Here is a 26,095-nt window from a genome sequence, read left to right on the forward strand (position 1 = left end):
TAGGCATTTAGGTAGTTGATAGTTACGCGATAGTTATATTCGCTTGCCCTTTTCTCATTTTAATCGAACGGGTTGGGTATCGTTTGATTTAAATTACATTCGCAATTGGTCGTGTTCTTTGGGATTGACTTAGGGTAAGTTGTGGTAGGTTTATGTAATTAGTCGGGACGGGATCTTAAACCTACAACGGCATCCCCTAAAGGCGTCGTGTTTGTGTAAGAACTCGCTTACAGCCGTATTCTGATTTTACACGACCCTAATAAACCATTGTTACCTATGTTAAAGTTTTGATATAGTTATGATGCGCAACGATAAGTACCTAACCACCGCAATAAAAAAAAAACAATAAGAGAAATCTTTAAGATTGTACCAATAATTTTGGCGTGTGCGTGACATTTTTTCGCTAAGATATGGCGATAAAAATGTAACTTAATGTTTATTATTAGCTTGCTCAACTATTATTCAGTTCAATTTAGTAGTTAGTGACTTGGCAAAGGTATGCTGTCAAGAGGAAATTACAAAAAATAAAACCCAGAAATACAGAAATTATTTTATTTACCACGGCTTTAAAACCAAATATTTTGTTAGAAAGCTATAAACGTTAATGTGCTGTATTTAGGTAATTTGAAATTACCTATACCTACATATACAGTAATGTTAGTCTACAATTACAAAAAAGTATTATTAATTTATTACTTTATGAACCGAAAAACCTAAATTCTAAAATTAAAAAATCTAATAAACTATCGAGAAATATTCAATAAACACATTGACAATAAAATTTAACACTACCCATTTAAAAAAAATGAAGCTTACTAACTGTGGCGGTCATATATTTTCATACTTTTCGTTTTATTCTTGCTCTCCAAAGCTAACCCTCTTACATTGTTTTCTAAGCGACTTTGGATCAACAACAGCGTATACTAGATTCGTTATTCCACACAAGTTTTTCTCCATGTCTATTTTGAAGTAACCTTCGTCGCCCCACCGAGCGCCCCACGAGTTTTTGACCAGCCAGTACCTTTTACCGTTTTCTTTCCCGTAACCTACTATGAGTACGGCATGAGTTTGACTTCCCGGAACTGATAGACTGAAAAAAATATAAAATTACTCAAACGAACATATCAAAATTATTATGTCGACTGTCAAGCATTTTTGGGATGAAATTACGCGAGTTACCTGTTTAAAATGTTTTAATTATAGGTACCTACCTATATTCTTAAATCAGGCTAAAATACATAGTAAATACGTAGGTACCTATTTAGATACCTACAAGCAAAGGAGTATGAATTTCTGAAAATATTGATTAAACTTTTTCAAGTGTGTCAAAAGTGATTTCAAGTACCTACTTACTTAGGCAGCAGGTAAATTGTAAATAACCAGTTTTAAATAAAAGTCAATTTAATTATAAATTATAAAAAACCGGCTAACTGCGAGTCGGACTCGCGTTCCAAGGGTTCCGTACATTAAGTCCGACTCACGCTTGACTGCACATTTCTATTAGGTTTTCCAGTCATCTACAGATTCTACAGGTAAATAACTAATTTGAGTATTTTTTTCAAAATTGTAGACTCAGTAGTTTCAGAGATAAAGGGGGAGGTCGGAGACAGACAGATAGACGCACGAGTGCTCCTATAATTATCAAAACACTAGCAATTATTTTCATTCGATCATAGCTTACGTTTTTTGCTGGTGGCTTTATTTTTAGGGTTCCGTACCTCAAGAGGAACAAACGGAATCCTAAAAATAAAGCCACCAGCGAAAACAGTAGGCCTAAGCTATGCGCGAATTAAAATAATCGCTAGTGTTTTGATAATAAATAAAAACTATAGAATACTGAATTACTGATCTTACCAGGTCTTATCATCGTACACTCCAGAGCGATAGTAATACAACGACCCCGGTACATGCATTACGGTCGCCAGAGGACCGTGCTGGCGAAGGGCGGCCTAGAATGGAGAGAAAACATGGTCAGTCGGGATAAGTGCGATCATGGGCAAATTACATCTAGAATAGAAGCCATCCATCGTAACTTCGCCTTAAACCAGGATGGTGCGGTCAACATAAGAGACCCTCTAGAGTATGTCCAAACTAACTTGGCACTTACCTAATAGAACATAAGAACACAATACGACGCCATGGAGAGGCTTGTTGTTCAGGGCAGAGTGGGCACAAGACCCAGATTGCGGCCCTCAATGTGATGGACCGACCAAGTTAAAGGTCTCACCGTCATCTTTAAATCTGTGCGAGCGGAATGCAGGGAATAGAGAAGCATGGCGATGGCGGGAAATAACGCAAAAGGTCGTACAACGACCCCAATGACCACGACTGCTCTGACAAGAGTATTCAACTGAGAAGGAACATATTAATAGTGAGAGAGTGTCCGTCGCGCCTACATATTCGAAATTTTTCTAGTTGGCTTGCCGATAGGATGTCCAGCGCCAGATCTGATTTTAAAATTTGATTAAAAAAAACTAAGGGCTCTATCTACTTACCTTTATAGCCTTGATTTCGTTCGGCAATCTTGTGTAACTATGTATATGCATTAATCGTGTTTGTTTCAAGTGACAATACCCCACCTGAAATATTTAAAATAAAAGTTAATTATGTACCTAGTAAAAACCGATTTGCTGGTGCAAGTAACTAATAAATAAGTAATGGGTCCAAAAACTGAGCTAACATGTTAATAAAATAGCTTAGCATTCTGACCGACATTAGTGCCTTGTTGGCACACACACGTCAATTTCATAAGATAATTAGGTAGGGTTGAGTTGAAAGCAAGAAATTTACTATGAAATGAAATGAAAAGTCTTTATTTCTGGTAGAAAGTGGTCTACATATAAATAAATACTCAAGTTAAAATTAGTAGGTATACATAAAATAAATATATACCTATCTAAAAACTGCAAAACACATTATGGCTGCGATTTATTAGGTACTTACGCAAGTTACGCAACCCCGCAGTGTCAAGGGAGCCGGCCGCAAAAATGCCGGGACTTGACACCCTTCGGCCGAAACTTCCCCTTATTGATGAAGGTCTCTAGACGGTCAGATGGACCACAAAAGATTTGAATTCGCATTGTGCCGAAATTCCAACTTTGTGACCCGGACGAAACCGGACTTTACTCGTACATATAGGTACTGGACGATATCATCGACCTTCGTAAGGTAATCACTATCACTACGTAGACTACATAGTAAAAAACAAAGTCGCGTCCCGCTGTCTGTCACTATGTATGCTTAGATCTTTAAAACTACGCAACGGATTTTGATGGGTTTTTTTAGTAGATAGAGTGATTCAAGAGGAAGGTTTATGTATAATTTGTTAACCCGTGCGAAGCCAGGGCGGGTCGCTAGTAACTAATATAGACCATGATGATGATGATGACTAAGGTACCCGTTGGGTTACGCGGTGATGCCTTTATGAGTTCTTGGCTTTTCAAGAGTTAAATCGAAGCTAAGGGATCCGGTCACCTACGGCCACTTCCTTCTACGGCCATCGTGGAAATTTCTACATCGGCCATATCCCTGTTCGGTCTTTTCCTACTACGGTCATTTCCCCAAAGGACCACAATGCAGATTCCTACTACGGCCATTTCCCCAAAGGACCACAATGCAGATTCCTACTACGGCCATTTCCCCAAAGGACCACAATGCAGATTCCTACTAAGGCCATTTCCCCAAAGGACCACAATGCAGATTCCTACTAAGGCCATTTCCCCGAAAGACCACTGTGCAAATTCCTAGTTCAGCCGTTTCCCCGAAAGACCATAAGACGGAGAGCCGGCATACCAGTCACTACCTCATCGGGTAGCAAGATTCGGCTCCTATATAAGTTATTATTTTTTTGTAACCTAATAAGCCAAACCTGGAGCTTTCGGAATCCGGCCTGATCAAAGGGTACCAAAATAGGGGTCGTCTGATTTACCTCATCTCCGGTAGCAAGGTGAGAGTTATACCAAAATGAAAGTACTAATCTTCCGGTACATAAAAAAATATAAATATAAACCTGGAGTATTCTAAATTCAGCCTACTTTAGTGGTTCGATTCAAAACACCTTAGGAATGCCCCCGAAAGATGGTTCAAATGACATAAACAGTTTTCATTTGACAGTATTTACCATAAAATGCAAAATATTAAAGGCTGCAACACAAACCGATCACTTTAACGATTTTGCTTAATTTTTTGGTTACATAAAGACTTAAATAAATGGGCACGGATGGTTCCGCACCATAGACTATACAACAACATTAGCCACGGTTAAGAAAAAGCAGTAAAAAAAGGTTTATTTTATGGAAGCATCCAATATTTATTTATTTTTATTTTTAGTAATAAGGCCATACGAACCCGCGGGCAAATGCTAGTTTCAACAAAAACCCTGACATAGTGGACTGTGATTATTGTATTCTAATGAATCAGGGTTACAATATGTATAAGTAAATTATACAAATGGTATAGTAAATGTATATATTATTATTGAAATAAAATTAAAATAAGGAACAGAAAACATAAAACACTCGTTACTACTTATTAACTTAACTTTTTAGTTTCCACTTCGTTACAATACACGTTCCACTTAAATTGAATAATTGCTTATATCTAGGTCGTCTATTCTTTCTTTTGCTTTAAAAGCAGTCTCCAATAAATGACTTTATTTAAAAATGAGTTTTCAGAAATTTCTGAATTGTCCAGTTTTTGTAGAAGCCTCTTATATTTACGATCGAAATCAATGATATCTTGCCTTCTATTCTTTTTATTTTGGAATATATGTTGCAATATTTTGTTTTCGCTTCGTCTAGCTTCATTTTTTAAACATTTCAAAAACAGAAATATATTGGGTGTTTTTGGTAGCATTGAGTTCAGACGATGATGCCATCCCTCGATGGCATTATTTGTGCGAAAAAACTTATCTGTCGAACAGCAAAACGTGTCAATCGTAACTTTTTTGAACCAGAAACTTTCAAAGTACTTTTTGAATTTTTTTACTATCGGCGTTTGAGGGTGGTCTTGTATAATGGCCAACAACGTCTTTTTTATTTTGTTTGCCGGCAGATATGCCAAATGAGCAGCTTTTCTGGTCAACGTGCGTCCATGCGGCGTTCTCTTGAGCTTAAGTTCCCTGGATTTTTTCCATACTGCAGTGCTGTAGTGGAATTGACAGCCTGTTATTAATGCGTGTGGGAAAACTTCACGAACGCTATTCAGTATGCCTAACTCGTAGTCACATTTGAATTGGACTATATTCACAAAAAGCTTTTCTTGCACTAAACGAAAAAATCGGGTGTATGTTTTTTTTTCTTTATTCGGTAGTAATCCGTAGACCACAGGAACTATATTAACTGTATTTTCACTCGAGTTACTGTCTAGGTGGAGAGCAAATAACTGAAAGAAAGGATGTGGAGCTGCGTGGAATGTGCCGTCTGCGTAATAAGAACCGTCGAGGTTTTTTATTAGGTCTCTGCACATGACAGTGGCAAAAATTAATATTTTGTCGTCAATGCCATCTTCGCACACTAAGAAATCGTCAGCAAGTGTACCTGTAATGTGAACGTCTTCTAACTTTCTGAAGCTCAGTCGATCCGTATGTAAAAATCTTTTCCGGGCGGCGTACAATCCGTTTTTTATTGAGGAAAAGTGGGGAATGTGTTTTGCGAACTTTCGTCCCTTCTTGTTTATCAATCTTTCAACGTGAGTTTCATAGATCTGTTGTACAGATGTGAAGTTGGTACATACCTCCTTCTTACAGTCATCTAATAACATTTCGATTTCCTTTTTTACATAATTAGGCCTGCACTGATGCTTTTTATTATTTTCTCGCAATACATTTTTTCCTTTAGAATCGATAGAAATAGAAGCATAACAATTGTCTTTGTCTGAACAACGCCACAAAGTTGTATGATTTTTATTTTTCTTACCCGTGCGTAAATTATAACGGTACCCTTTGTAAAACGCTATAGGTTTACCTCTACGGCTTGTAGTGAATTGGAGTTCGTCCATTTTAATTCAGTACTTTCGGGTCCCTTTCACGGATTTAAACACTATTCATATTAAATCATAATATTCACACTACTTATTACTACTGCTTGACATAATGAATAAACAAATAAATAACGACAATTTTCCATATAATTCCAAAGTAGAAAGTCTAAGTGGCCAGTTATCACATCATTCAAGTAGGCGACAACGAATAGGTAGATTAGGTAGTAATTAATAGTTGTACAGTCAGCAGCAAAAGTGGGTGAGGTGTTCAGAATGAAGTCAACACGCCTTTATTGTCTAGAGAAAAAGAACGCGTGTAGATCAATTTGCACACCTGGGGCCCGTTTCTCAAAAGCTTATAACTTTTATTACAAGCGGAAGTCTCTTTTTAACTTTATTCGTTAGAAAGAGACTACCGCTTGTAATACAAGTTACAAGCTTTCGAGAAACGGGCACCTGAACCGCTTAGCTACTTCTGCTGCTGACTGTACCGTGAATAATGCTTGATAATATTTATTTATTTAATCTTTATTCTGAAAAATCATAAAGCATAAAAGGCAGATCTAATGCCTGAAGGTATTATTTTCCAGTGAAACCTTAAGGCAGAAACAATAAAGGTACATACATACATATTTTAACTCTTCACCCTAATTTTGTCATCCTTGATGGCAACGGTAGGAGGGTAAGGGGTAATGAGAAGAAGACAGGCTTTTCAAGGAATGTGGGTGCAGGCTATAGAAAAGTGGGCATTCAAGGAAAGGAAAGCAAAGAAGGAATGAAGGAGGGATGAGAAGGTGGGAGTAGGGGGAGAGGGGTAGAGTGGCCGTAGTTGACGAATCCAAAGTGGTCATATGGAGAAGTGGGTGTACAAGGAAGCCGATAGACAAGTGGCCGTTTAAGGAAATGGCCGATGGATGGTCATATGGGGAAGTGGCCGTACAAGGAAGCCGATAGACAAGTGGCCGTTCAAGGAAATGGCCGATAGATGAAATGGCCGGTCACGGGAAGTGGCCGGTCACAAAAAGTGGCCGTAGGTGACCGGATCCAAGCTAAGAACTACTGCGTTGTCTTTGTTTAGGTTGCTGTACATTATTGTAAACTATGCGAGGCGTGCAATAAAGAGTATTATATAAAAGTATTGTATAGGGATGATGACACATGTTGAATTTTATAACAAAATCTAGTAAAATATATAGCAAACGAGCAATTTATCACAATAATGTGGATAAATTAAAATAAAATATTGAAAAATTACAAAAATACAGGACCTGAAAGTTTCAAAATTTAAGTTTTTTAACTTCCAAAAACGATAAAAGTAAGGGTACCATTCGATTCCTTACATTTTATAAAAAAAAATTGTATAGCAATTATATACATAAACGCAATATTTCACCGACAAAAACGCAATTTTCTTGTTTTGTCCATACTACAAGATGGGCTCCCAGAGACCTTGACGTCACGTTCCCTTGTCGTTTTGTTTAGGGCGTTTCGCGAGTGAAGTGCAACTGTCGGCCTTTGACTACAATTTCCGACTTTTGTGGTACCTACTTTAACGCAATGGGTCCCATATAGACATTTGATCCTAAAAACAAACCCGATCGATTGATAGTCATGTAGCCTATTGCTTATTCTTTCCTTTAACTTACCATTGCCAAATACGGCCCATAATCTTTTCTGAAGGGAATGCCATTCTTTTTGACCCATCGTAGGCTAGCACTTAAAACTCCACCATTACATCCCTGGTTGCCATTTCTGAAAATAAATTTTATTATACTTCTCGCGTCGAATAATGGTCCCTATGACAGTTCCTTTAAGTCTCTTTTAGTTTGGCTTAACATATTCATTGCCACCCAGCCAAACAAGAAATCCGCGCCAGGCCACAAAAATTTCGTCATTATAAAGCTGTAGTACCACGATCCCGACTATCGGGTCGTCCGGCCTGGGAACGAAATCATAAAATACCCGGTAGTCGGGTTTTCGGCACTGTATGTGTTAATGAATGAATGAATGAATGAATGAAAACCTATTACCAGCTAGAGGTCATGTCCCGCAGAAAAATCTTAACAGCGCGAAGAAGGATTTCTCACAAACGGCACAGCGACATCTAGCGGGTGATTCGATAACTAAAATAACTCATTGCTACTAAAACTAGGAAATACAATGGTTGCACACTAAACTTACCCATTCTTGCCCGTCGAACAGTCTATGATTGCTTGTTCGCTCGCTTCTACCATGTTGTCACAGCCGTTACTGATGTATGCCGCAGACTCGATGGCTGCAGCCACTGTGAACGCGTAGCAACTGCCGCATAAAAATGTCTGATCTGGGAAAAAAAGAAATGTGTTTTTTTAAATAATATTTTCAATTTTCATGATTTTACTAATATTTTTGTTAATTACCGTGTTCTAATTGTTTTCTTGAATCTTAGTCCTTAGGGTCCAGGATATTGGGTAAACCTCTGTTAAGCGTTTTCTTGCAGTATTTTCCAGAACTAATTTCTATATGTTATCTTTCATTCACTTACTAAAGTTCAAAAATATGGTTACCTTTAACTGGCGTCACTGCATCATACGATCTCCAATCGAAGTCCTTACTGTCTTTAGTATCGTCATTGTCTAAAAAACTGTGCGTCAAATTAACTGTTTCCGGTTTGAGTTTAGTACCGGATAACAATGCCAACTCATCTTCTGTCAAGTCTGCAAATTGGTTGACTGCCAGTTTGTAAGATCCTTGTGGACTGTTGACAGACTGTATGTATCTGTAATTAAATTAAATTTTCAATAATCAGATACACTCACGACATCTAGTGTCAAGTAGCGGTACTGATATATCTGCTATCTACTTGATGCTCGATGTCGACTACGAAAGTAAACAGCGTTTTGGTTACGCGCATGGCAGTCTAGTATAATTTGTCAATGCTTACACACAAGAAATTAACTTACAAAATGATTTAAGCTAAATAAATAAATAAATAGGTAATGCATAATTTAATATAACAGCTTCCGAAATAAACGCCGCTCTCAAGAGCATGAAGTACCAAAAAAGCCCTGGAGTAGATGGCGTTACAACCGAGGCACTAAAGATGGGAAAGATGACTTTATTACCTCATTTAACAAAACTATTTAACTCCATTCTTTTTACTGGCAAGGTCCCTTCCAAATTCTGTCATTCCGATATTGTACTTCTGCATAAAAAAGGAGATAAAGCAGACATAAATAACTATCGTCCCATCAGTCTAATATCCCATTTATATAAATTATTTATTAAAATAATAGAAAATAGAATTGCCCCACTGCTGGACAAACATCAGCCACCCGAACAAGCCGGATTTCGACCTAGTTTCTCCACCACTGACCATCTTCACACTCTTAATCAAATAATGGAAAAGTCCAACGAGTTCAATGTCCCTCTATACCTTGCTTTTGTTGACTATAGCCAGGGCCGTCTTAAACTATGCTGGGGCCCCTGGGCACATAAGAATTTGGGGCCCTTTTGGAAAATAAAGAAAGCTAATTAAATTAACATTTTTCTACTATGATTTTCTATTTATTATGGGTAATCGAATATACTGTTACTGTCTGTCCTTGGGGGCCCCCTGAGGATGGGGGCCCTGGGCACGGGCCCCGTGTGCCCTTATGGTAAAGACGGTACTGACTATAGCAAAGCATTTGACAGCGTCAAACACTCAGCTATATTCTCCGCCATGCAGAACCAGGGTATAGACAAGGCATATGTTGAACTCGTTGGAACTATTTACAACAATAGCACAGCTAGCATTAGATTGCACGCACCCGGCCCCGTATTCAGAATAGGGAAAGGCGTCAAACAGGGCGACCCGCTATCTCCAAAATTGTTCACCAGTTGTCTCCAAGAGATATTTCAAAAGCTAGCGGTCTCATGGGGGACGATGGGCATTGAAGTCGACGGCAAGAGGTTAACAAACCTGCGCTTTGCTGACGACATAGTCCTCTTCTCCCATACGTCATCACATCTGCAACAAATGCTGCAAGACCTCAGCACGGCGAGCCTTGAGGCTGGACTTACAATGAATAGAGCGAAAACTCAATTGATGACCAATCAAGCTAAACATAGCATTGTGGTGGATGGGCAGGATACAATATGTTGACGAGTACGTTTACTTGGGCCAGATAGCATCCTTCGAGAACAGGCGGTCTATCGAAATCGATAGACGTATCGAGAACGCCTGGAAGAGCTTCTGGTCCATGAAAGCGCTAATGAAGGGCGACCTTCCCTTGTGTCTCAAGCGCAAACTCCTTGACATGTGCATCCTGCCCATTCTAACCTACGGTGCACAAACTTGGTCATTAACTGAGGCTCTAAAATCGAAACTCAAGGTTTGCCAGCGTGCGATGGAGCGTAGTATATTAGGTGTTCGCAGAACTGATCGGATCAGAAACACGGAACTACGCTCCAGAACTAAAGTTGTAGATGTAGGCGTCAAGACCGATAAGCTTAAGTGGGACTGGGCTGGACATGTCTGCCGCATGCACCCAGAAAGGTGGGCCAAAATGGTTACTGAGTGGGACCCACGGAACACAATAGACGGTGCAGGCCGGAATTCAGGCAGACCGAAAAGGAGATGGCGGGACGACTTGGACGCATTCTACCCCAAATGGTGAGAAAATGCCGATGACAGGGTCGAGTGGAGAAAACGAGGGGAGGCCTTTGCCCAGCAGTGGGACACCAAAATAGGCTAGAGAAAAAAAAAATGCATAATTTACTACTCGGATCAAATACTAGATGATAAGTAAAGCGATTAAACGTTCCGCTCAAAATGGCATTTAAAATGGGTAGGTGTAGGTACTACAATACGGTGTGGGCGGCATTCTTTACACAGAAAACTTATTCTATGAAATTGTTTTCATCTCGTTTCATCTCAAATTAATATATATTTAAATATAAGAAAAAATAAGTCTGCAAAACACTCAACAAAAACAAATAACACAAATTCACACAACATTTTAATAGAATTTCTATGCATAAATAAGTATAATGCTTTTGGATTACTTTAGATATACGTAGGTGTATCCAAGCAAGGGCATTTGGAAAATTCCCGGAAAAAGGGGGACAAGGTCGCCCACGTAGTAAACCGGGGTGACTTTCAAATGCAGGGGCGACTTCGATATTTCAGTTTTTCAGCCGTTACATATTTTTATTCGGATTTTTTAGTAGTAGGTAAACAAGTATGTATAATAATCTAACTTGTTACACGAACAGTTCGAGAAAATAATGAATAATGATAATTTAGTGGCAGTTTTAAAACTATCAAAGTATCCCCAAAATTTCCTAAAGTCACCTCGTTTTACGGTACCACCTGGAGGCGCACAGTGGAAAAAAAGGCTGCACCAGTCGGCCTCGGCTGGGCGGAGCTGGAGGAGGCCGCGCTGGATCGCGTAAAATGGAAATCCCTTCTCAGAGCCCTATGTCCCTGATGAGGGGTGATAGGATACAGGGCCGGATCTAGGGTAGAGCGAGTGGAGCGCCAAGAGGGGCGCCAAAATGGCAAATGAGAAAAAAAAAGTTTTAAAAGACGCGAGCATAGCGAGGGTTGGAAAATACGCTTGAAAACTTCAACGAAGGGCGCCAAACCCCGATTTAGCTCTACCCTGATCAAGGGCTCGGGCCGGCACTGACAGGATACCATCATAGACATCATCATTATAGGTACTTAGGTATTTTATGCGCTCATCCGCTCGAAATACCACAATATTTACGGTATGGTTATAATTATTATTCACTAATTTTAATAACTTTTGTACTTTTTAGGCGGATTAAAAAATGTTTACAAAGCGCTTTTAAAAATTTACATTTTGGTGAAAATGAAGAGTGTGATTGCTCGAAAAAGATCTTATTTCATGCAGGTGTACTAAACTATAAGACAAAGACCTATATTGTTCCCGCGGGAGTTATGGATTGTGAAAAAAAATATAACTCCCTAGGTGTGTGCCGTGTGTGACCAAAATGACCTTAACCTCCTGTATTGTTAAGAAAAAAAAATAAATAAAAAACAATTAAAAAATTAAAAATAAACAAAAATAAACCCAAAATAAAATAACTTAATATAATATCTTTTTTTAAAAAAGGGAACCGCCTTCAAAAAACCAACCCACTGAAAAGCACAAAATAATTTCTATATGGCACTCCTCTACGTGTCCAGTCCCTATCCCGTCAAAAGCAAATTTCTGCCAAAAAGTAATTAATACCTAATAATAAGAAAATTAATAATCATCCGGGTAATTACTTAGTTTTTGAAGTCGGTGCCAAACCAAAATTTTTGAGAACCGATATTTTAGACAACGAAGAACGAACGCTTCACTTACTTGCATTATAAAGACATAGTTGGTTTACTCATTAATTTAGTTCTTGTAGGTACTACAACGTACTCGTATTTTTTATGTTTTTGTTGGTTTGGCACCGCCTTCAAAAACTAAGTAATTACCCGGATGATTATTAATTTTCTTATTATTAGGTATTAATTACTTTTTGGCAGAAATTTGCTTTTGACGGGATAGGGACTGGACACGTAGAGGAGTGCCATATAGAAATTATTTTGTGCTTTTCAGTGGGTTGGTTTTTTGAAGGCGGTTCCCTTTTTTAAAAAAAGATATTATATTAAGTTATTTTATTTTGGGTTTATTTTTGTTTATTTTAAATTTTTTAATTGTTTTTTATTTATTTTATTTTATTTTTTACTTTTTAGTGATAGGTAGGTACTTCATTTATTTTAGGTTTTGGGCTAAAATACTAGTTTTTTAGGCTCTCCATTTAGTTTTGGGCTAGTAACTACCTACTAATGTTGGGGATGGCCTAACTCGATGATAATTGCGTCACAACATAATATGACGTTTCGGTGCTAAACGATTTGTATGTATATTGCTCCCACTCCCACTATTTTATCTAAATCGGTTTCAGCAACTTAAATTTGTTGGTAGGTATACCGATAGCATGGCCACCTACCGGGTCCAATTGGTTTTTCAAACCATCCATGTACTGTACACTAAAACTTTTTCCAGAATGTGTAACAAACACTTTTCTGAAAACCGCATCAAAATCGGTTCAGCCAAACGCGAGATAATCACGAACACACATACATACATACATACATACATACGGGTCAAACTGAGAACGTCCTTTTTTAAAGGCAGTTAGAAAAAAGTTCATCGACCCACCTAGTGGAACTCTGCAACATAGGCACACGACGACAAGTCGGATAACCAAAACAAAGTGTGTATGTTGCACCAAACCTGAGTTCCACTAGGTACAGCAAGGGTTCAGCATCAGCTCTATCTTGGGTACTGCTCTCCCAAGTGCTCATCAAGATGTGACGGATGACCAAAATAGCGTGGGCCTATGTTGCACCAAATCTGAGTTCCACTAGGTACAGCCAGGGTTCAGCATCAGCTCTATCTTGGGTACTGCTCTCCCAAGTGCTAATCAAGATGTAACGGATGACCAAAATAGCGTGGGCCTATGTTGCACCAAACCTGAGTTCCACTAGGTACATCCTGAGTTCCATTAGGTACAGCAAGGGTTCAGCATCAGCTCTATCTTGGGTACTGCTCTCCCAAGTGCTCATCAAGATGTGACGGATGACCAAAATAGCGTGGGCCTATGTAGCAACAAAACCTGAGTTCCACTACAGTACACAACCTGAATAGTACCGTTCTATGCAATGAAGTACCTACCTATCACTAAAAAGGTACAGCCAGGGTTCAGCAACAGCTCTATCTTAGGTACTGCTCTCCCAAGTGCTCATCAAGATGTGACGGATGACCAAAATAGCGTGGGCCTATGTTGCACCAAACCTGAGTTCCACTAGGTACAGCCAGGGTTCAGCATCAGCTCTATCTTGGGTACTGCTCTCCCAAGTGCTGATCAAGATGTAACGGATGACCAAAATAGCGTGGGAATATGTTGCACCAAACCTGAGTTCCACTAGGTACATCCTGAGTTTCACTAGGTACATCCAGGGTTCAGCATCAGCTCTATCTTGGGTACTGCTCTCCCAAGTGCTCATCAAGGCGTGTTGGATGACCAAAACAGCGTGAGCCTATGTTGCACCAAACCTGAGTTCCACTAGGTATATCCAGGGTTCAGCATCAGCTCTATCTTGGATACTGCTCTCCCAAGTGCTCATCAAGATGTGACGGATGACCAAAACAGCGTGAGCCTATGTTGCACCAAACCTGAGTTCCACTAGGTGCAGCCAGGGTTCAGCATCAGCTCAGTCTTAGGTACTGCTCTCCCAAGTGCTCATAAAGATGTGACGGATGACCAAAACAGCGTGAGCCTATGTTGCACCAAACCTGAGTTCCACTAGGTACAGCCAGGGTTCAGCATCAGCTCAGATCTATGTATACTAAAACCTTCTCCAGAATGTAAGAAACACTTTTTTGAAAACCGCATCAAAATCGGTTCAGCCAAACGCGAGATAATCGCGAACAAATATACATACATACATACACACATACATACATACATACATACATACATACATACATACGGGTCAAACTGAGAACCTCCTTTTTTTTGAAGTCGGTTAATAAGAGCATTATAGTTCAAGTTTATACATTACCTATAAATAGCCAAGTTTTGGCCACTCATCGTAAAATGTTATTAATAACTCACATTATAAGGTCCATTTTATGAACTTTCATAATATCGTTTATTGCACGATGTTAAAAATAAAAGTTGTTACATAGATAGTTGTTATATAGATGTCGTTTGTTTTACTCATATACAAATAAACATACCTATATTTATTTTACCGTGAGGTGGTGTCGAAAATTTTTGCTACGTGTATCACGTTATTGAATAAAAAAAAAGCGGCCAAGTGCGAGTCGGACTCGCCCATGAAGGGTTCCGTATTTAGGCGATTTATGACGTATAAAAAAAAACTACTTACTAGATCTCGTTCAAACCAATTTTCGGTGGAAGTTTACATGGTAATGTACATCATATATTTTTTTTAGTTTTATCATTCTCTTATTTTAGAAGTTACAGGGGGGGGACACACATTTTACCACTTTGGAAGTGTCTCTCGCGCAAACTATTCAGTTTAGAAAAAAGCGGCCAAGTGCGAGTCGGACTCGCCCATGAAGGGTTCCGTATTTAGGCGATTTAAGACGTATAAAAAAAAAAACTACTTACTAGATCTCGTTCAAACCAATTTTCGGTGGAAGTTTATATGGTAATGTACATCATATATTTTTTTTAGTTTTATCATTCTCTTATTTTAGAAGTTACAGGGGGGGGGACACATATTTTACCACTTTGGAAGTTGCTCTCGCGCAAACTATTCAGTTTAGAAAAAAATGATATTAGAAACCTCAATATCATTTTTGAAGACCCATCCATAGATACCCCACACGTATGGGTTTGATGAAAAAATAAATTTTGAGTTTCAGTTCGAAGTATGGGGAACTCCAAAAATTTATTGTTTTTTTTCTATTTTTGTGTGAAAATCTTAATGCGGTTCACAGAATACATCTACTTACCAAGTTTCAACAGTATAGTTCTTATAGTTTCGGAGAAAAGTGGCTGTGACATACAAACGGACAGACGGACAGACAGACAGACATGACGAATCTATAAGGGTTCCGTTTTTTGCCATTTGGCTACGGAACCCTAATAAGAAATATAATAATGTATAATTTCCATACCTGACATTTTTCAGGAACACAGATAACCTCATGAAGTGTTCTTCGGTATTTTTGTATTGTTTATTATGTGCCAACTTGAATCTGTAATAAGACATAAACTTTATAAATGTCTATATTTTAATGGTAAAAAATGCTCCAGTTATAGTCCGTCGATTTGAAACTGGCCCCCAACGGCTAATCCTTTGTCTATTGTTAAGTAAATCGGCACGTGCTACTCCCTGCATAAGAAATGCTCCAGTCACTTTAACTGGTTATTGAATTCCACCTCTTATGGAAATTGCAATAAGATTCAAAATGAACAAATGGAAAAATAATATTTTTGCAAGTTCTTTTGTGGCAGAGACTATCACCCAAGAACGCAACGCAGGCTTCGTTCGGTGGCTACAAATGCAAATAAGCAACATGCTTCGTCCCAAACATGTTTTAACGTAACTTTATATATTGTTTGTTAGGTATGTTCGGGACTTCAACTAGACAAAATACTAAATGATTACAAGTACAGTCAGCATCAAAAGAAACGGATCAGACTATGTGTCAAAAATATCTACCATTCTCTAGTAACTTCACAGAGATATTATATCTTTATAAGTGGAACAAATCGACAGTGTGATCTTCTCGGGGCAGAGGTGTAGGGTTGGAGCCGGTCTACCTAGCTTTATTTGACGTTCATAAGCGCATTGTAATTATGCCTACTTGAATAAACTATCTTTTATCTTATCTTATCTTATCTTACTTTAAAAAGTGAACTGTAAAGATAGTTAGAAATATCTCTATTTGGAAAAGTATTCCAGGGTAGCAGATACGGACTGTACCTGCACTTGTTAAGCATAGAAAAAATACCTAATTGTCAAGAAAACTCCAACTATCGTCAGTGGCGGATTTCCCATAAGGCACAGTAGGCTCGAGCCTAGGGCGGCGAGATATTAGGGGCGGCAAATTGTGACAAAAAAATCGCTGATGATAACAAGAAATAACTTAAAATTAGGCCAGGCAACGAATTCTCAAAAAAAGGTTTAGAGGGAAATGCTTGGAATACAATTTTTGACTTCGTAACTTTATTTGAACTGGTTAGGAGGTGAACATATCAAAAGTCCCCGGCCGTAGCCGGGGGAAGAGGGAGGTTTGGAGGTCCTATTTTTCGGTTTTTCGCTTATATCTCGGAAACTATGCGTTGTAACGTAACGACTGATCATTGTACAAAATGAAAGCTGATTAAATTTGCTACAAGTTTTATTTAGTACAGTTTTTCGATATCTTGAGGGCCCTCCACAGTTGTGCGCGAATCGCGGCGCGAAGCCGCGAACGCGAGTGTGGCGTCGATTTCACAGATTGTTCACGCCTTCGCGCCTTGTTTCCCGTTTTTTGTCGGTTTTTCGGCCAGCGTCAAAGGAGGCGCGAAGCGCGAACTTGCAAGACTCCACAATACACACTATTTTGGCTCATCAGTTGCATGATAAATATTAATTCTATTATATATAGCGGCTATATTTTACGGTTTTACAACAAAACAAAATGGAAAAATAGCTACAGCAAGCATGATGCCTTAGATAAATGACAGTTAAACTCGATCAGCTGATGCTTTTCAGCCATCTTGGCCCGAACTAAGCTGCGAAATCACCGAGAAGTTTGAGAGTGTGGAGTCATACGTCAACGTCGCGATATGTTCGCTCGGCGAAGTCGCGCCGCGATTCACGCACAATAGTCTGGAGGGGGGCACAAATACAAATAGAGCCCTCCACACTCGTGCGCGAATCGCGGCGCGAAGCCGCGAACGCGAGTGTGGAGTCGATTTCGCAGATCTGCTACACTGTTAAAATCTTTCGGGTTCCTTTCCTCGTGAGCACCGTGAATATTATTGATGGAAATTTAATGCAAAATTATAGACATTCAAGAGCGGATATCTCAAAAACTAAACAAGATACCTATCGAAAAACTCTACTGTATAAAACTTGTAGCAAATTTAATCAGCTTTCATTTTGTATAATGATCATGTCACAACGACGCATAGTTTCTAAGATATTATAAGCGAAAAATCGAAAAATGGAACCTTCAAATCAAACCCCCCTACCCCCGCTCAAGGGCTACGGCCGGGGACTTTTGATATTTTCACCTCCTAACGAGTCCAAAAAAAGGTACTAAGTTAAAAATGTGTCCCAAGCATTTCCCTCCATACCTTTTCGTTGCCTGACCTAAATGTAGTCAATATGATGGGTGCTGATGCTGAAGGGGCGGCTACAGGGTCTGAGCCTAGGGCGGCAAAGACTGCAAATCCGCCACTGACTATCGTAATGTATTATTGCATAGGAAACAAACGATTTAATTGCAATGATGTACTTTTTGCATGCATTTTTTAAATTATTAGTAGGTACCTTTCAAATAATTCCGTCATGTTTTGTTGCAAGATAGGGCTTTCGAGATCTAAATGGTGTTCAAAATCGCTTTCAGTCTTTCTTGCAGAAGGAGAATTGCATCGAAGATCTGTAAAATTAATTTCAAAATATGTTACTTAAATAACTTTTATTTTCAATGATATTTACTAGTTTTGTTTTTTCAGTCAAAATAAACAAAATGAAGTTAGGTATTTGAATTATTATTATTATAATAACGACTATTATTAATAATAACGACTAAGTCATGAAGAATTAATGAAATATAAATATTTCAGAATCTACGAAACTTAAAAACTCGCAATTTTATTCTACTAGTCGATACAGTTATAATGATAACATTCCCTTTCCCATGCTGTCGAATTAAAAAAAAATCAATAAAATCGTTTAGTGCTTATTTTATGATTTTGTAAATATAATTAGTATATTATACATGTATTTACATACCATGTGGGATTTTATACACATCGGCGTCTGGTTTAGAACGGTTGAAGTATTCATAAACATGCTGAATAAAATCGCATTCGACGCCTTTATAAAACATCCTGTATTCATATCTAAAAAAAATACAATTAACACATAATTTTACATAAACACAGTTTTGAATGATTGGTTAGTTTCACTAGTTTTTGACTTACGAGTATATCGACCTGGATATGAACCGTGATTACCTTTAGTATTGTTTTCAAGCTCCCGAATCCCGATATTGACACCCACCTAACTGCCTGTCTCACTGACTCTACATATGTTGGTACTTATGTAACATATTGTTTATATGTACAGTAGAGGGGTACCTAGATGCAAGCTAAGACTTTTAAACATAATGTTTCTTCATCATAAGTCGAAGCTAATTTAATTAACATTTACGCAGTTAATGACACTCTTCAATAGATGCGAATTCGCACATTGTCGCTTCGGTGTATGACAGTGCTATGCGCCTATATAGCGATATCTCGCTCGCACACCGGAGCAGCGCGCGAATTCGCATGCATTGAACAGTCTTAAAATGGATTGAATAAAACAAGCAACAACGGTTGCACTCCGGGAGTGCCGATAGAAGTGAAAACTTACCTCACTATGTTACCGACGCCCGGTAACACGATAAGTACATACGTTTAGCGGAGGTATTCTATTTATTTATAATACTCGTATATATTAATATCATTCTCAAATAAGATCACACTTTTTCATTGACATGTTTATTTACATACTGCCATGACAACGTTAAATTATTTGAACATAGGTAAAGAGTCTTGAAAAGGAGTCCGCAACATAAATGTCAAATAACATTGAGTTTTTCTTTATTGATTTAAATGCCATTTAAATTATGAGTGGCCATCTAAACCTTACGGTCACGTGATCGCCTTACGGCCCTTAAGGTCACGTGATCGCCTTACGCTGTCTCGAGTTTATCATTTTTTCCCCGCCTCAAAAAGTGCCCAGCGCCGCTAAAGAAGTTTTCACTTCAAAAAGTGAAAAGTTAAGTGGCCGCTTTGCAATGGGGAAATCCGTGGAAAATTTAATTAACGAGACTAAATATTATACCTACCTACCCACTGAATTATATTTATGAAACAGCCCGAATCACTTAATTTAAGCATTTCAATACCCACGAAATATACTTAAGCTTGTATAAAAGAGAGTCGGAATTAAAAGGCGCACGCCGGTAAATAACAGCTATAGGGATGATGACACATGTTGAATTTTATAACAAAATCTAGTAAAATAGGATATAGCCGGAGAGCTAGCCACGGCAATAGGTATGCAATTTATAGAGCAACGAAATCCCTCTAGTTAGTATGCCATACTATCATTATTAATTAATCCGGGCGCCTGGCAGCTGTCTAGCGGTGGGTGTGGGAGTGGATGGGCAACAAAGTGGTTGTAAAATCAATTGAAGGTGTGCAATTTATAGAGCTCTGTGTTTGGTGTGATATAATAGCTAATTATGTATTTAATTCAAATATAACAATGCCAGGCGTTTTATTTGGGGGAAAAGTAGTGCCAGGTGATAAAAATCGATAAAAATACACAATTACTTGTGCGCCTGTAGGAAGATCACGAGCAAATTGCACCTGACTCACAATCTATGCGTAAAGCAATTGTGAGTACTTCCTGCAGGCGCACAGTGATTGTGTATTTTCATCACCTGGCACTACTTTCCCCCCAAATAAAATGCCTGGCATTGTTATATTTGAATTAAATACATAATTAGCTATAATATCACACCTAACACAGAGCTCTATAAATTGCACACCTTCAATTGATTTTACAACCACTTTGTTGCCCATCCACTCCCACACCCACCGCTAGACAGCTGCCAGGCGCCCGGATTAATTAATAATGATAGTATGGCATACTAACTAGAGGGATTTCGTTGCTCTATAAATTGCATACCTACCTATTTCAGTGGCTAGCTCTTAGACCAATAGCAAATGAGCAATTTATCGCAATAATGTGGTTATTAAAAAAATATCTGGAAATAATATAAAAATACGGCACCTGAAAGTTTCAAAAAAAATTTTTTTTAACTTTCAAAAACGAAATAAGTAAGGATACTAACTATTCGATTCCTCACAATTTATCCAAAAAAAGATTGTATAGCAACCATATACATAAACGCAATATTTCACCGACAAAAATGCAATTTTCTTGTTTTGTTCATACTTCAAGATGCGATCTCAGTGACCTTGACGTCACGTTCATATAGCGTTTTGTTCGGGGCGTTTCGCGAGTGAAGTACGACTGTCGGACTTTGACTATCATTTCTGACTTTTGTATTGCTTTAATGCAATGCAAAAGCTTTTTGTGCTGCTTGTATTGCTTTTTTTGTAATGTTTTAATATGTATCTTTTTGTGTTATCTGTCGTGGCATCACCGAATGGGCCCTACGGAAGACCAGCGCTGGCTTTATAGCTAGCATTATGCTGAGTTGGGTCCATTTCGTGATGCACACTTATTGTTCTCTTCTGTTCTTGCTGTTGTTGTCTGTACATGTTCGTACATGTTTTGTGAACGTCACGAATAAAAATCTTTTATCTTTATCTTTATCAATGGGTCCCATAAAGACATTTGATCCTAAAAACAAACCTGATGGATTGATACCATAAATGAAAATTTGTCATCTAGCCTATTAATAAGTATGAGTTACAAAGCTTTAATCTTGCCTCACAGGTATCCATTCATTAGCATTTCCCATCGTCCAGAGAGAGTATTTAAAAACTGCGCCATATTGCTGTTGTGTAAACTGATACTCCCATTTTGTTGTATGATTGACATCAGGACCTGTAACCGTTGAAATATGTGACGTTTTCTATGAAAAGGGACCTTATTGTCGGTGGCGCTTACCGCGCTTACGCCATTACTAACGATGCTCCGATATAAATACAATGCCGCGCGGCGCCATCGACAATAAGGTCCCTTTTTATAGATAATGCCCCATATTATTAAAGCCTGACCAGGAATATAATGATCACGCGCCATGTTGCGGAATTTTCCTGGAACTATTTTTTTCATACTATAGGTACTGAACTGTCACCATACCTACATTAGAATAACAGTAGGTATAATGGGCTCGGGGAACCTTGAGTCCTATGACACTGACAGTTATTCCCACGACACAACCTTGTAGTGGCGTCACCGTTACATTAAAATCGAATTGGCGATGTCTAAAAATAACATTTATTAATTTTAGGTAGATATATGCCATTACAATTATATTCCGTTGGAAATATAATAATTATTAACATTTACAAGAAATTATCTCAATCAGACTTTACGTTTACGTCCTGCAAAACTTACTTCGATTGGAAGATATCGACTAGTGCGGAAAAGTATCGATAAACAAATGTCGAAAATGGAAACGAGTGTACAAAATACATTAACATAGTACCTACGCTTTTAGTGTCAGATTTATAATCATTTCAAGTTGTCTGCGATAATAAATTATGACAAGAAAATGAAATGTTTGCATTTTTATTTTTCGAAAACTTTTGTTTTTTACTTAATTTATGCCAAAAAACTTAAATCATTACAAAAACAACAACATGACAAGCATTAGAAATGCAGATCATATTTTTAAAAACATGTTTACCGATGTGGCTGAATGCAAGTCACGCCTATGCCTATAAAAAAAGTTACGATATATCGACACGACCCGTCACTAACATGAACTGTCATAAGACTCAAGGTTCCCCGAGCCCACTATAGGTACAAGAATTACCTCGTCTGGATACCCACATAAATCTCCTTATAAAAATAAATAAAATAATTATGCTAAAATGTTGCGTGATTTAAAAGTTTTAATTTTTAATTCTCATTAATCGATTATCATATCGACGCCCAAAAAATTTCGCTGTAAAACTAGGTACCTATGTGTATTCTGTGCATACCTGTTTCCTTAAAGTTGTACATAAGCGGCAAATAGTGGTAAAGCCGCTTCACTTCGCTAGAATTCACTGTTAGTTGGCGACAAACTACATCGTTTTGATTGACATCGGGGTTTACCTGCATGGAAATAGTTATTTGTACAACAAGAGATCAAAGTTTGATATTTCTTCGAGTGCTTATTTTGAGTCCCGTGCAAGCGAAAATTTAGAATCTTGAGCGTAGTAAGGGACTCAAAAGCGCACGAGATGTAAATAACTTTGATCTCGTGTAGTTCACAAAACTTTTCACCTCAGCAGTGAGAACATATTAGAGAACCCGAAAAATGTATTCCTTCTTCATCACTTACCTCTATTCACTCATGTTTTCTTAAGATATACCAACAATTAAGTTTTCACCTCAGCAGCTCGAACAAGGGTACTTTGCTACTTAAAAACAGTGAGCAAAATGCGATTTTGCTCATTTTGTCTCACTCAGTGAGCAAAATGCGATTTTGCTCACTGTTTTTAAGTAGCAAAGTACCCTTGTTCGAGCTGCTGAGGTGAAAAATATCTTTTCACTTCTCACGCTCGTATAGTTGTAGTTTAAGTCGCGTGTAAGAGGCAAAAAGTTGCTTTTTATGCTCTAGTGTATAAGTAAAATCATATATTATGACCCTTATTTACTTAGCAACTAAGTCCAGAACCTGCCATAGGTACACCTACAAACTGTTGCAGTTGACAGCCAGCGCACTTTGCTATACCCAAGCGGCCGTACGTTATTTATTCATGTCTTGAATAATACGTGTTTTGATTATTTATTATTTAAGTACACTTTTAAGTTTAAACTATTGGCCGATATTCATAACAATATAATGTATATCACCCGGTATACGATATATTGAACAATCCTCTTAGTTACCTAGTGCCCTGTAATGAAATTTTCAAGTATGTGACCTTATGTGATCAGCTCTTGTCTAAAGGTGAATTCAATATACATTCCGTATTGTACATAATACCCACTCGAAACGGAGGTACAAAAGGTGCCGGGTCCTTTAATGTTCGTTTCACGCGTCTCAAACTAAAGTTATGTGCCTACTACCTAATACATGCCTATTTTTAAGTATAGTACCTACGCCGGAAATGTACATCATACTTTCTGCATGTAAAACACCCTGAACTAGGTAAATAAATGTATTTACACTTATGATGATTAATAAAAGTGATTCATAGAATTGAAAAGGTGTACCTAATGCACATTCATTGAGTGATTTACGAAGTACAATGTTAAGGCGGGATTCCACCAGTGTGCGGGACTGTGCGGCACAAGCATTTTAGTAAGTACTTAACTAGCGCGACCCGCCCCGGCTTCGCACTTGAATCACTCTATCTATTAAAAAAAACCGCATCATACTCCGTTGCGTAGTTTCAAAGATCTAAGCATACATACGGACAGACAGACAGCCGCAGCACACCGGTGGAATACCGCCTTTACAAATCGTATATTAATCTGCTGGTGGCATGAAATTTCCGCCAAGACAAAACAAAGAACTAGTTTCAATCGAAATGGTTTGTCTTGTTTTCGACCCTCTTCGTCGTATTTTATCAGGCATACTCGAACTTATTTTCTCAAGGTCTCGAAAGTACAGTCAGCAGTCAGCCTCAGTAGTAGCGGAGTTAATATTATGTCAAATATTGATTGGATATCATTTTATCGTTTATCACATGAGGTTGTAGCGCAATGCAACTAGGTCTGTGGCAATATTTCAAATATTGTGGGTGGCATAGTACGTAAGAAGTAGATACGCGCCCGAACATTTTATTGGTCAGGATTGGCAGTAGCCAATTAAATACTCATTTTAATTTACCCAAACTTAAGAATGCACTTACCCAATAGTATTGGAATTGGACTACATTGTTCACTTTTCCGTGTCGTTTTTGGTACATTTTTGACATTCCTTTATAGAAGTCAAATCTGTGATGTCCTTCCACGCCATTAGACCTGTGATTATTTCACGTGACTTAACAAATATAACTAGAATGGTAGGTCAGGGGTCGGAAACCGGTATTTTTCGTATGGGAACGAAAACGGTATTTTTTCGTTCTTTGCTAATTATTTCATTTCTAATTGGGCAATCTAATAATACGAAGTCGATTACCTAATACCTAAAAACACAACTGAGTCCTACATTTCGAGCATAAAATAATTCGAAATACCTATATGGTTATTTCAAAGTTTTTGCAAAAAAACGGTTCCGATCTCTGTGGTAGGTACAGAAGGGATGGTTAATGTTTATTTTTTATTGCACGATACACACATAGTACAAATGCAGCTATAAGGGCTCATTTAGACGGCGCGCGAACTCGTATACGATTTTACTTACACTGCGGACTATTGAGGTGATATCAATTCAGCCGACCGATCAAATAACGCAATGTAATGAAACTCGCATGCTAGTTCTCGCACCGTCTAAATGAGCCCTAGGCATTATTTACTCGTCTATGTATGTATGTTATGTTAAAGTGAAATATTCAGAGTAGATAGAGATTTTTGCCTGCTGCTTCATAAATTGTTTCATTGTTTATTTATTGTTCTGCAACCGCTTTCTAACAGCTTTTCTTATTAGGTAGGTAGGTACCTACTCTTATTATTATATTACAATTACTGTAGCCGCCGTGCAGGTCAGGTGCTCGACTACTCAAATAAAAAGCTTCAATTCTTAGTGAACTGATATAATTTTCCAAAGTACCTACTGGTTTACAAGGGTTCTTGCCAAAACGGTTAAATGTAGAAGTGGTGTAGTTATTGTATGAAGGCTGATGAGAGAGTGATTTGCAATATTTGATCAGTACAAAAGGTGGTTTAAATTTAGGTGCCTCTAATTGGCCGCGATACAATGTATGTGGAGCGCTCCTATTGGTGCTTAAGAAAAAGCTTCCGAATACTAGCCGAGCCCGACGGCCGCGTTTAGCTACTGCATTAGGAATATAGGTGTTGAGATTTTATACAAATATAAAGGTTGCGTTCGCAACAATTACTTACCAGACCTCATAAGGTTCTATCACGTTTGCTGACGGTATTTTTAGAGTTGCCGTAAAATGGTATGTTTGTGGCCATTGCAACGACGCTTCTGCTCCTAAAAAAAAATTGTATCACCCTGGGCCATTTTCTCATCATCATCATCTCTTAAATGGTGAAATGTTTGGGGACAAACTTTTGTTAGTCAGCAGCAGAAGTTGCTAAGAGAACGAGGTGTTCATAATTAGTAATTATAATAATAAGATAAGGTAATTATTAATTACCTTATTTATTTAAGCGTATGGCGTATTAATATTGTAGGCAATATAATCATGCTACTAGTATAACTAATTATAAGTCGACATCCAGGCTACGCAGCCAATCGATCGCATCAGGTGTCAGATTGGTGTAGAGGTCCTCCGGGCTGCCCTTACCTTATTAATTACCTTGATGCGCTCTTATTCTCTTAACATATATGTTTAGTATTCAACCTACTGCTATACTGATTTATTTGAGGTAGCGAGGCTACTGGCCGGCGACACATTCGCAATGGTCTAAAAAGTAATAACTAACGGTGTCAGTGTCATCAAAAACATCGCAACAGAAAGAATATCTGAATTCGCGAAATATACCAGAAAACAGTGTGCAGTGCCTTAAAATAAC

General features: G+C 38.1%; 1 protein-coding gene across 1 annotated transcript; it reads right to left on the reverse strand.

Moving 5' to 3' along the window:
- Positions 1–842: 842 nt before the first annotated feature.
- Positions 843–25,545, reverse strand: LOC134650815 (digestive cysteine proteinase 1-like). The gene is made up of 13 exons (XM_063505748.1): positions 25,457–25,545; positions 24,304–24,415; positions 22,441–22,555; positions 21,217–21,334; positions 18,497–18,606; positions 18,032–18,140; positions 15,663–15,743; positions 8,526–8,737; positions 8,161–8,302; positions 7,626–7,731; positions 2,496–2,579; positions 1,855–1,949; positions 843–1,090 (listed from the first exon to the last, which is right to left on the reverse strand). The coding sequence occupies exons 2-13, from the start codon at positions 24,367–24,369 to the stop codon at positions 853–855; spliced, it is 1,476 nt and encodes a 491-aa protein (XP_063361818.1). The 5' UTR covers positions 24,370–24,415; positions 25,457–25,545; the 3' UTR covers positions 843–852.
- Positions 25,546–26,095: the final 550 nt, after the last annotated feature.

This window comes from Cydia amplana, chromosome 9 (genome assembly GCF_948474715.1).
Source record: "Cydia amplana chromosome 9, ilCydAmpl1.1, whole genome shotgun sequence".
NCBI lineage: Eukaryota > Metazoa > Arthropoda > Insecta > Lepidoptera > Tortricidae > Cydia > Cydia amplana.